This window comes from Mauremys mutica, chromosome 8 (assembly GCF_020497125.1).
Source record: "Mauremys mutica isolate MM-2020 ecotype Southern chromosome 8, ASM2049712v1, whole genome shotgun sequence".
Lineage (NCBI taxonomy): Eukaryota > Metazoa > Chordata > Testudines > Geoemydidae > Mauremys > Mauremys mutica.
In genome coordinates, this window is record NC_059079.1 from 89,960,033 (window position 1) to 89,972,834 (window position 12,802).

At 47.6% G+C, this 12,802-nt stretch overlaps 1 protein-coding gene across 1 annotated transcript in view; it reads right to left on the reverse strand.

Moving 5' to 3' along the window:
* Positions 1-10,479: 10,479 nt before the first annotated feature.
* ADRB2 (adrenoceptor beta 2) overlaps positions 10,480-12,802 on the reverse strand; it is a 57,497-nt gene continuing 55,174 nt past the window's right edge. The window contains exon 2 of the mRNA XM_045026976.1: positions 10,480-11,866. Within this exon, the coding sequence (XP_044882911.1) occupies positions 11,832-11,866 (35 nt within the window). The 3' untranslated portion in view covers positions 10,480-11,831. The remainder of the gene's footprint in view (positions 11,867-12,802) is intronic.

A 12,802-nucleotide genomic window follows, 5' to 3' on the forward strand; every position in this document is an offset into this window, starting at 1 on the left:
CCACTAGGTGGCATTGTGTGTAAAATACCTTATTTAAAAGAAACCTCAAGGATTCTATGATGAGGTATGTCTACACTACGGGATTATTCCGATTTTACAGAAACCGTTTTTTTTAAACAGATTGTATAAAGTCGAGTGCACGCAGCCACACTAAGCACATTAATTCGGTGGTGTGTGTCCATGTACCGAGGCTAGCGTTGATTTCCAGAGTGTTGCACTGTGGGTAGCTATCCCATAGTTCCCGCAGTCTCCCCTGCCCATTGGAATTCTGGGTTGAGATCCCAGTGCCTGATGGGGCAAAAAACATTGCCGCTGGTGGTTCTGGGTACAATCCTTGAGGTTTCCCTCCGTGAAAGCAGCGGCAGACAACCTTTTCGCACCTTTTTTCTGGGTGAACTGTGCAGACGCCATACCACAGCAAGCATGGACCCTGCTCAGCTCAAGACAGCAATCATGGACGTTGTAAACACCTCACGCATTCTCGTGCAGTCTATGCTGAACCAGGACCTGCAAAACCAGGCGAGGAGGAGGCGGCTACGGCAGAGCGGTGACGAGAGTGATGAGGACATGGACACAGAATTCTCTCAAACTGCGGGCTCCTGCGCATTGGAGATCCTGCTGGTAATGGGGCAGGTTCTAGCCATGGAATGCTGATTTTGGGCCCGGGAAACAAGCACAGACTGGTGGGACCGCATAGTGTTGCAGGTGTGGGATGATTCCCAGTGGCTGCGAAACTTTCGCATGCGTAAGGGCACTTTCATGGAACTTTGTGACTTGCTTTCCCCTGCCCTGAAACGCCACAATACCAAGATGAGAGCAGCCCTCACAGTTGAGAAGTGAGTGGCAATAGCCCTCTGGAAGCTTGCAACGCCAGACAGCTACCAGTCAGTCGGAAATCAATTTGGAGTGGGCAAATCTACTGTGGGGGCTGCTATGATGGAAGTAGCCAAAGCAATCACTAAGCTGCTGCTATGAAAGGTTGTGACTTTGGGAAATGTGCAGGTCATAGTGGATGGCTTTGCTGCAATGGGATTCCCTAACTGTGATGGGGCGATAGATGGAACCCATATCCCTATCTTGGCACCAGAGAACCAGGGCACCCACTACATAAACCTGAAGGGGTACTTTTCAATGGTGCTGCAAGCACTGGTGGATCACAAGGGACGTTTCACAAACATCCACGTGGGATGGCCAGGGAGGGTTCATGACGCTCGCGTATTCAGAAGCACTACTCTGTTTAAATGGCTGCAGCAAGGGAATTACCTCCCAGACCAGAAAATAACAGTTGGGGATGTTGAAATGCCTGTCGTTATCCTGGGGGACCCAGCCTACCCCTTGATGCCATGGCTCATGAAGCCATACACAGGCAGCCTGGACAGTAGTCAGGAATTGTTCAACTACAGGCTGAGCAAGTGCAGAATGGTGGTAGAATGCACATTTGGACATTTAAAGGCGCACTGGCGCACATTACTGACTCGCTCAGACCTCAGCCAAACCAATGTCCCCTTCGTTATTGCTACTTGCTGTGTGCTCCACAATCTCTGTGAGAGTAAGGGGGAGACCTTTATGATGGGGTGGGAGGCTGAGGTAAATCACCTGGCTGCTGATTACGCGCAGCTAGACACCAGGGCGATTAGAAGAGCACACCAGGAAGCGGTGCGCATTAGAGAAGCTTTGAAAACCAGTTTAATCACTGGCCAGGGTACGGTGTGACTGTTGTGTTTGTTTCTCCTTGATGAAACCCTCCCCTTGATTGACTCATTCCCTCAATCCACAGACGGGGTGGGGTAGTGGTGGCGGACCCCCCTAGAATTGCATGCAGCTCAGCGTAGAAGCGGCATGTTTGCGGCCCTGCTCCGGACCTTCCGTTTGCTTCTTTGGTTTTCTGGTAGGCTTGTCTGAGCTCCTTAACTTTCACATGGCACTGTACTGAGTCCCTGGTGTGGCCTCTCTCCATCATGGTCTTGGAAATTTTTTCAAATGTTTTTTCATTTTGTCTTTTGGAACGGAGTTCTGTTAGCACGGAATCCTCTCCCCATATAGCAATCAGATCCAGTACCTCCCGTGCGGTCCATGCTGGAGCTCTTTTTCGATTCTCAGACTGCATAGTTACCTGTGCTGATGAGCTCTGCGTGGTCACCTGTGCTGATCAGCTCTCCACGCTGGGCAAACAGGAAATTAAATTCAAAAGTTCGTGGGGCTTTTCCTGTCTACCTGGGCAGTGCATCCAACTCCAGATTGCTGTCCAGAGCAGTCACAATGGTGTACTGTGGGATAGCTCCCGGAGGCCAATACCGTCAAATTGCGGCCACACTAACCCTATTCCGAAATGGCAATACCGATTTGAGTGCTACTCCCCTCGTTGGGGAGGAGTACAGATATCGACATTAAGAGCCCTTTATATCGAAATAAAGGGCTTCGTTGTGTGGACAGGTACAGGGTTAATTCAGTTTAACGCTGTTAAATTCGGTATAAACCCGTAGTGTAGACCAGGCCCTAGTGTGTATAAGTAAGCTCTGTGACCAGTCCATATTTGGAATAAAAGAACATGACATGGTGTCAGGAATAAACTAAGAACAGAAACAGAAGGAAAACAGCAACAAAGTTTGCAGACAAAAGGAACAAAGAAACAAAGGTTGCAGGAACTCAACATATCACTCTTCAATGCACAAAGAACTTCAGCTTCAGCTTTGACAGCATATCTTTAAATCCTTTGACTTTACGGAAGACAGTCACAAAGATGACTATAAAGGGTTCTGGCTATGTTTGAAGCATACTTTATATCCCAGAGAAATTTTATTCATAGGCGCCAACTCCATGGGTACTCCGGGGCTGGAGCACTCATGATAAAAAAATAGTGGGTGCTCAGCACCCACCGACAGCATCACATATCAGCTCCTCCCCTCACCCTAGCACCTCCTGCCCACTGGCGCTCCTGCAGATCAGCTCCTCCCTCTCCCTCCCACTGCCTCCTGCCTGCCATGGATCAGCTGTTTAGCGACGTGCAAGAGGCACTGTGGGGGGGTGGGGAGTAGCGAGGGTGGGGTGTGCTTGGGGGAGGGGGCAGAGTGAAAGCAGGAAGAGGAGAGGTGGGGGCTTGAGGAAAAGGGTGAAGTGGGGGCGCAGGGATGGGGTGAGCACCCCCTGGCAACTCATAAAGACGGCACCTATGATGTGGTTTATGAAGGAGCATGTTTTCACCAGAGAATTCAACACCCGGGGGAAATGTTGCCTGTTTTATAAGAGCTCTGCATATGTTGGCTGAAAGCTGTGGTTTGGGAAATGCAAAACATGAAAATATCAAAGAGAGGCTGGTTATTGGGTTAACAGATAAAAGCCTTTCACAGCAGCTACAATTGAAGAGAGATTTAACCCTAACCACAGGTATATAGATAACAAAACAGTCTGAATTAGTCAAACAACAGAACAAAAGGCAGGAGCAACTTGAAAACCTGAAACTAGCTTTGAAGCTAGAAACAGACATATGAATGTTAAAAGTCATTATCAGTCTCCAAAGTGGCCAGACAGGAAGAGAGTAACTAAAACTGATACAAAGGCTAAAAGAGCTTGTGAACACTTTTACAACAGAAGTCACTCAGCTAGAGAACTACCAGGTCCAGAACCTGGTGACTGTGTTCATGTCAAATTGGATGGAGAAAAAGGATGGACAACTCCTGCTGTTGTGAAGAAAAAGAATTCAGCCCCCAGATCCTATGTGACTGAGACCAACAGTGGAGAGTTGAACAGAAACCGTTGACATCTACAGTTTGTTCCTCAGAAAGAACAATCAACAGAGCAAACTCTATCGATGGCAGATGCAGAACAAGAAGCCTTAAGGATTCCAAACCAACCACAGCCAGTCGTTGCCCCTACTGGACAGCGTGGTGACCAATTTGTTATGCATGTGGGCCATGTGATTAGAAAACCAGTACAATTCAGGGACCCTCAACAGACTGATATGTTCTGAATTTCAAAGGCAGCGTGATAGTGTAAATATTGTAAATGGTAGGAATGTAGAACTTAACGGGGGAGATGTAATTGAATGCTAAACTGTATTATATACAGGGCCGGCTCCAGCTTTTCTGCTGCCTCAAGTGGCAAAAAAATAAAAAAAGATGAGCGGTGGCACTTCGGTGGCAGCTCAATCGCACCGCTTCTTCGGTGGCAATTCAGCGGCCGGTTCTCCCTCTCTTCCTCTTCGGTGGCAATTCGGCAGCAGCTCAAAGAGGAGGAGAGGGAATTAGGGACCTGCCACCAAATTCCCACCAAAGACCCAGACGTGCTGCCCCGATACCGGACGGAGTCCCGCCCCTTTGAATTGGCTGCCCCAAGCACCAGCTTCCTACGCTGGTGCCTGGAGCCAACCCTGATTATATAGTTCAGCCCTACTGATGAACCTCAACCATACCCGGCAGAGCATTAAAGGATCTTATGATGACCACATCGGGTGTATATAAGCAAGGTCTGTGACCAGTCCCTAACTGGTACAGAAGAACATGACACATGCCTTCTCTAATGCTTATCTGTAAGAAGCACAGATACAGCTCGGAGGGGCTGTACTCCACATAGTTCACATCAGTTGCGGTGGATACCCTCCTCCAACATTAACAATGGGCTCGCCACTGTGGCTAGATAAAATAATTCAGAGAGTGTCAGAAACAAACAAGTTGCAATTAATTCAGGAGCAATGAAGTCTTTCCTGCTGCCTTGCTGTAGAAGCAAACTGGATGAGTGAAAGATTTGTGATGTCTGCTGCATTCTGCACTCCCTACTGTTTGCAAGATAGTAACAAAACCAAGCCAGATGTGCTTTTTAAAAAATTAACCAATTTACAGTTGCAAAAATGAAACACCTGATCAGGTGCAAAAACGACACAGTGCTAGAGAAATCTAGAGCATAGAATGAGCAAACTGATATTAAAAGCAGTCCTTTTGCTGCAAGGCATAAGCAAGAGCTGTTTGCCTTTTGTAGAGATTAAACAGATTAATAAAATATCCCCACTCGGACACCACTGTTTGTGAGTGCTGCTGGTTCAGTCAGATTAACAACAGCCACATAAAGCAATTTTACATTCTCCCATCAAGAGAATCTAAGCTGCCATAATTCATGTTTGCACATCTAACCATGAAAGGATGAAGCTGTGTTTTATTGCAGCCATATGCCTAGGATGATCTCCTTGCAGTTATTTTTGTTGCTGGGGGAGAAGCTTTGGGCTGCATGAAACTTTTTGGAACTTAAGAAAAATATTTAGATCAATTGTGGATGTCTGGTTTTGTTTTGTTTTTTGGGGTTTTGTTTTTTTAAAAAACTTTTGGAAAGCATGGCTCAATTAATCACTCTTTGTCCCATCCCTAAAACCAAGGCAAACCTCAGTGCTTGCTCAATTTTAGAAGCTAAAACATCCACAATGTTCAGTATGTGGGGAGTATAAAGAAATGTTGAGTTGATAAATGTATGGTGGATTAGGTAAGCCCTATTGAAACTATGTGGGTTGGCAGGCTTGGATCTGGAACTAGACAGAAAAAAGATACATGAAGCATAAGTGTAATGGGTTTTGACATCCTTCGGTGGAAGGTGCCATAGGCATACGAAGTGCCACTTCTGTATCTTCAGCTGAGTTGTGCCCGCTAATGCCGCAGCTGAATATGCCCTACAGTTTTCTAAGCCCTGCTTCTTGGAATCAGTGTGTCAGTGCATGTGTTGGAGACTGAGAGATGGGTCAGCTCCACAGAGCAATTATCTCGTGGGGAGAGGAAGTTAGGTGGAAAATGATCCAGTGAGATGAATAGGCCAGCAAAAATACTGATAACACCAGGACTGGTTAATAGCCAGTGACATACTGCTGGTGGAATGCAGGCTTGTCTGGCCCATGGACGTTCTCCGCCAAAGGATTTGCCAGTCCCTCTGAGCAGCCATCGTGCCACAACATCCGTTCAATGTTTGTCTCTTCTGAACGGGAGTGGAGGGGGAAATTGCTGCAGAAGGTCTGGGACAATATAACACCATCCTGATGGGGGCGGTTCATGGCTCAGTGGAGAGTGAAGATGCCAGACTATAGATACCGTCCCAATGTCGCTCCGACAGGTCACTGCGTGTATAATGCAAGGCACACTCATAGTAACGTTAAATGACTGGCTCAAATATCCGGAAATATTAAGGCCCTGGCTAAGCTCTCTTTTATGTTTAAGATGCAGACGATGTTTCATAAGGCATGGGGTAATAGTGAAATTTGGGTAAAACAATGTGTTTACATTCTCTAAGGATGCAGGCATTGGATGCTTCCCTGACTGGTGCTTCTGGTAAAGCTGTACATCTAGCCTTGCTATCCACTCCACCCACCTCAGAACCATATGACTTCACTAGTGGCTGATGCAGGCATTGGCTGGGGATCTAGTATAGAGGACGTTATGGTACATGCAATGTTGTGGTCTGAAGTTATTCAAAGAAGAAGCCTTCAGGTTACATACCTTGAAGAGTTAAAGAGTTAAAGAGTTACATACCTTGATTGTCTCGCCGCCAAAATCTTCTGTCAGGATACTCTTACACCTGGAGAGCCCCAATTTATTTCCACTTTGATCTGGTTCTTGTTCTCCTCCTCGCTCCAGATAAAAAGAGGAGACTGATACAGTTCTCGCCTGGTCTATGCCAGCTCACAGGCTGCTCTCCCTAAAATGAGGGATCCTCGCTCTCCCTGACAGCATTGCTGTTACCAGACTAAGCACCCTGCCCAACCCCACAGCAGCGACTGGAGTCAGTGGATGTTGACCCCTGTCCTGGGACCCTCCCTCATCTCAGGTGGCGTGGGCCAGGAAATAAAGACCAGCCCCTTGTATTCTTTGGGAGGCCCAGCACTCCTTGTGTCAAGCCTGTATTGCAGCTGTAGTGTTCAGTGGTCGCTCAGGCTCAGACTTTTAAAGGTATTTAGCTGTGGCTGCACTCAGTGTTCCAACACCTAAGTCTCATTTTCAAAAGTGATTTAGGCACTTGGGAGCCTAAATCCTATTGCCTAAGCACTGCAAAGCCTAAATACCTTTAAAAACATGGGTCTCAGCACTTAAGATGCTTGCAAGAGATCTGCTTAATTTTGTGTCTGGTTTCAGTTGGCTGTGCATCGGGGTAGCTTTAATGTGGGTTCATGGGTTCAACTGAACCTACAGAAATCATGGAACCGAGGGCGCAGAAACAGCTAGACATAGACTTCTCCCAGCCCAGTGTGGAGAGGAGGTCCCAGGTGGTTGGGTATTGGAAAGTGAGCCCACCCTGCATTCATCCCTGTCCCACAGGGCTTGGTCTGGCTCCCCCCTGCAGGCGTTGTGACCTGGGGTCACAGTGCTACTCAGGTTTGACCCAGCTTCCCCTCTGTCATGGGGTCCCTTGGACCTCTCCTCCACACCAGGCAGGATTAGGGCAGAGGGTGCTGCTGCAGGTGGTTAGTGGCCCCTTGACAGTTTAGTACAGTGCACCCACTGAATCAGGAAGCTACATCCACCCCTGCTATGTATAACAAGAGATTCACAGTGCCCTGGCCAGACTCTCTGTCTGGGAAGCTCAGCCCTAAAAGGCACAGCCTTTAGTACCAGCACATCCTTTACTTATTTGACTTTGGGGCAGAGACCATTAGTCACATACCAAGGAGGTGTTTTCTCTCCGACCCCAGCACAGACTCTAAAGTGCTACTGGAACATTTCTCACCAGATACATTTGACATGCAATTTTTGGACTGGAGTTTTGGTGCCCAGCCAAAAGGCAGCCCGCAAACCCTGCCTTTGTTTCCTCTCCTTCTACATCACACTGCCACAAATGCCAGCGTGACAGTGCTGCTTTCTGTTCTCTTCAATCTGACAAGAGTCCCTTCTCTGATCCACCCCAACTTTTGGTGTACAGTGAAAATTCAGGACAAAGGAACAGGGCATTTCGGACTTTAGTTGTTAGAACAATTTGTTCTAATTGGACTTCAGGTTCACAATAGCACTCAGAACAAATGCAGCATACAAAGACTCCCTATGCAAGCCTGCCACGTGCATTCGCTATGATTACGTGCAGCTTTATTCTGCATGCCTACAAGGCGCATGTGCTTCTGTGCGTTGAGCAGTGTACAATGGCGCTCTCAACATGAACTGTGGCATCAACCAAGGTGGCACCAGAATAAACTGTGCCCGTATGCCCACAACTGATCTTATAAAGCTCTCTTCCCAAGAGCCAGGGGTCAGTGCTGTCACACGAGCTGCTAAATGGTGCTGCGTGCCTCCACTAGCCAGTCTGAATTTGTGGGAGCTGGTTTTGTTTGGGATGGAGACTTGGTCCTATCCTGTCGTCAGCAGGATTTAGTCCCCTCCTGGATAAACTAGTACTTGTCACTGAACTTGGTCCAAATTCTGTGTCACATGACGTGACCCCTCATTGTGAAACCTGTGTTCAGTCTTCCCGGGTGGTGAGGGCAAGGTCAGCCTCACGCATGCTACTGGGGTGTTATCAGTGCACGGCTAGTGCTTCAGGCACTGCTACCTGAGCTACTTTGAAAAAGGACCTGTCACAAACTACTCGCAGCCGGAGTCCAAATTGAATCAGCCTATTTGTATGTTAGATTAGAAGGAGTTTAGAGAATAGCAACAATCAGGGAGCTGGAGAGACTGAGCTGCAAGGAAAGATGAAAAGAGCTAAAGAGGCAGAGCTTGGAAAAGGACATCTTCCCTTAGACATGATAATGAGTGACATGGACTTGAAAGGCATGACTAGGTGTAGGTGTGATATTAGTAGAAGCTTCCTGACCTTGGCTCCCAAGGGAAGTGGTGAAAGACCCGTTGGCTGAGGCATTTAAAAATTGACTTGACAAGATACTAGCAAATGTAACATAGAGAACAAACCAGTAGGGCCTCGGTAGATGGACTGGATAGTGTCTAAGAGATTTCTTCCATTGCCTATGACTCTGTGAGGAAGCAATTGGTGGTATATAGATCATAGCTGACTTTGAGGGGGTGTTTGTGAGCTACCAGTGAGATTGTGTCCATTTTAGTTACTTTTCCTGCCAAGTATCAGGAGGTAGCTGTGTTAGTCTGTATCCACAAAAACAACAAGGAGTCTGGTGGCACCTTAAAGACTAACAGATTTATTTGGGCATAAGCTTTCGTGGGTAAAAAACCTCACTTCTTCAGATGCATGGAGTGAAAATTACAGATGCAGGCATTATATAATGATGCATGAAGAGAAGGGAGTACTTCACAAGTGGAGAACCAGTGTTGACAGGGCCAATTCAATCCACCCTGATCTAATTGGCCCTGTCAGCACTGGTTCTCCACTTGTGAGGTAACTCCCTTCTCTTCATGTGTCATTATATAATGCCTGCATCCTTAATTTTCACTCCATGCATCTGAAGAAGTGGGGGGGTTTACCCGCGAAAACTTATGCCCAAATAAATCTTAGTCTTTAAGGTGCTACCAGATTCCTTGTTGTTTTCCTGCTAATACTCTCTTGTGTGGGTGTGGGAGCAGTTGACAGTAACTGAAAGGATCCTGTCTTGCTCTTCAGCCTGAAGAGAAAACTCATGGTACCATTTCTAAGAGAGACTCCATGACTAGTCAGTCACTGTAATGACTCCTAGGCTTTGTTCTGTAATAGGACAGTCCTCAGACGTTAACAGAGTCAGGCCTAGAGTTCTATCTCCAGCATAAAAACTCACGGGAAAGTGTGCTAAGGGATAAAGAGGTGAGATTCATGGCCTAATTCAGTCACACAGGTTTGAATGGCCTAGGCTGAGGATGAGCTGTTGAGGAGAAGAGAATGGCTACCCCATTTGCCTACAGAGTCACTTGGCAGCCAGCATCTAACTGGCTGTACTATACTGTATGGTAGCGTAGGGTACGTTGGAGATACTGAGCCAGATCATCAGATGCTGCCAACTGATGTAGCTCCTCTTCAGTGGAAATATGCCAACTCACAGCAGCTGAGAACCTGGCCACCAGGCGCTTACAAGGCAACTGTATATAAAACAAATTTGATTCTGTTGTGGATGGCAGCGTTGAGAAAACAATATTAAGAATATAAAGTACCAATGAGAGTCTAATTAGCGTACAGACATGCATTTTCTCTCTCTCTCTCTCGTGCGCACACACACACACACTCACACACATTCTGTACTCTTCACATCCTGCACAACAGATAAAGAAGGTCAGACTGCAGCCTCTTTTTTTCTAAACGTCAGGCAACCCCAGTGAAATGGCTTGCTTTTATTTTGCTAGAGCTAAAGGCCTGCTTACGGCATTACAAGAGTTGTCAGTGGTTCCCACTTGCAGACACAAGTTAGGAAGCTGCTCTGCAACACTCCACAGTCTCGTTTTTGTGTTACAGGTTTTCCAGGTGGAAGCCCGGCCTGTCTGCCCAGTTCATGTCAAAACAGGGCTGCGTGTAAAGCTCAGAATTTCCATTACCGCTGCTGGTGCTTAGAACTCAGAGAGCTGATAAGCAGAATCCTGCACTTGCTTGGCATACAAGACTATTCTTCTGCCATCAGAAATTGCAAGAACATCACAGCTTTCCTACTGTTTGAATTTGTCTTTCCAGTGGTTCGCTGCATGGACCTCTAGCTCTCTGCCTCTTTCTTTGCAACATGGGTAAAGAGATGAAGGGCCTCCTGATCTTTTGAGATGCTGAGCTCCTGGGAGGTGCTGGTCACCAAACTCCCCTGGGTGCCTGGGGATTGAGCGTCCCGTGGACAGTGCTAGACAGCCTCTGAACCTCACTGGATCAAGCCCTTAATAACCAAACTAGGGCTTTTCATTTTGAATCCTTTTGTATATTTAATAACCCAGGGAGCTCAGTTTTCAACAAGGATTGACTTGCCTGTGCACTGATTTCAATACCCGAATGAGGGATTTGAGCCTTTAATGGCATTTGGGGCTCAGGGCTGAAAACTGGGCTCCAGGGGTGTGGCTGGTGCTGTTTGACCATCAGGGCTGAAAAGCGAAAGGTGAAGCAGACCTTTTCCAACACCTGCTCAGTGCAAAAACATGGGGTCAACCCTAGCGCCTTATAGTCATTGAAGGCAGCGCCTTGGGGGTCTGTGGGAGTGTTGTCTGAGTAAGGACCTCAGATTTGGCCCATGTTAATGTTCCTCTTCTACCTGAGTAGGACTGAGTGGTGTATTGAGTATTTATTTGTCTATACAGAGGAAAAGACAGAGAAGATGCCATGGGTAGAAGCTAACACAGAGTAAATAAAAGCAAACTTCAGTATTCCTTGTCTTTCTAGTCTTTAAAAGGTTCCTGTTTCATCTGAACCCCACTGCCAGCATGTGGACAAGAAACCCATGGCCATGTTCCTAGCAATCCTTTGGCCAGGCCAGGAGGCAGTGAGCTTGGCTTCTTTTCCATGAATTGGCCAATGGAGAGGACAGGGCAGCCCTAGGGCTTTCTTGCCTTTTGAAACGATGCTTTCCGAAGTTGATGTGACAGGGAAACCCCTGGATGTCTTTTTCCTCCTGCGTGGAAACTCAGCTCATTCCGTGCTGTGCTGTTGGGCCATGCTGTCACCTTCCCAGAGTGGATCCGATTTCACATGGCTGGTTCCTGGGATGTGGCTCTCTCAGGGCAGATCCTGCTCTTATATTCCCCCCAGATGCTTGATGCGCTGATGGATCCTTGCCTGGTTCGCTGCCACTCCTTCATCAGCTTCTCCTTCGGGTGACTTGCTATGGATGATGGGCTGAGATGAAGGCAGTTGCCAAAGCAGTAGTTTCCCACGGTTTCACCAGTCTCAGAGAAGCATGGCCGTGCTCCTGCATTCTCTCTCCAGAGCCCTTGTGAGCTCAGCGTGGTGAGGAACACACTTCAGCCCATTCAACTTTCAACCATTCCAGGACACCCAGGGATCTCTGTGGAGCAGAGAGAAAAATGATCAGCTTTGTGCATTACAGCTTTACAGGCCTCGAAAAAATGAAGACTCAATACTGAGTCCTGGGAAAGGGATTACACCTCCCCCACTGCAATTTATCTGCTAGTGGTGTGGGCTGTATCCAGCAACTACAGCCCAGTCCCTTAAGCACCCAATCCTGCTCCTGTTAGTGTCAGCAAGAAAAGTCTCCTTGGCTCCACGTGGCCTATACGTGTATTTAACCAGCTAATGGAGACCTCGCCCGGCAGCTCTACACACTAAGCATGCAAGGCACACATTCCCATCGCCAAGACTCGACCTGGGAGTCTCAGTGAGCAAAGCCTGGCATTCGTGAATTTAGATGGAAGCTCACCAGGCACCATATCCCAGGGGAAGCCCTCGCTGGCATTACCAGTGTATTTCCAGGGTCTGTCTCCTCTCCGCACCCGCAGCATAAGCAAATAAAACATCTGGCTGCATTCCCTTCATGCAGCTTTAAACTCCATAACAAACAGTAGACAGAGGACAGCACTCCCCAGAGCTGCTCACTGTACAAGCAGGATACAAACTCAGCAGGAGCTGCTTGTGTCCTTCAGGGAGAGAAGCTAGTTTCTGACTTTCCATCAATGCCCCTCACCTTCTTTCAAGTCTCTGAGCCTAACTAGGCTCATCCACAGCTAATTACCTCAGCTGCAAGCAGCAGGCCTAGCTCTAACTCAGGGAGCCTCCCAGATAGCAAAACTGGTGAAGAACCATTCTTGGGACATGAACCTCTATAAGACCCTCGCCCACCACCTTTAGACACCCCCTTGGGACACCACTGGCTATGGGGCACCACAGAAGCTGTACCCCTCATTGTGCTCCTCTGCTGCTGGTAGCTGTGCTATGCTCCCTTTATCTGGAGAATGCTCTTTGCACACCTCAGAGTGCCGCTGAT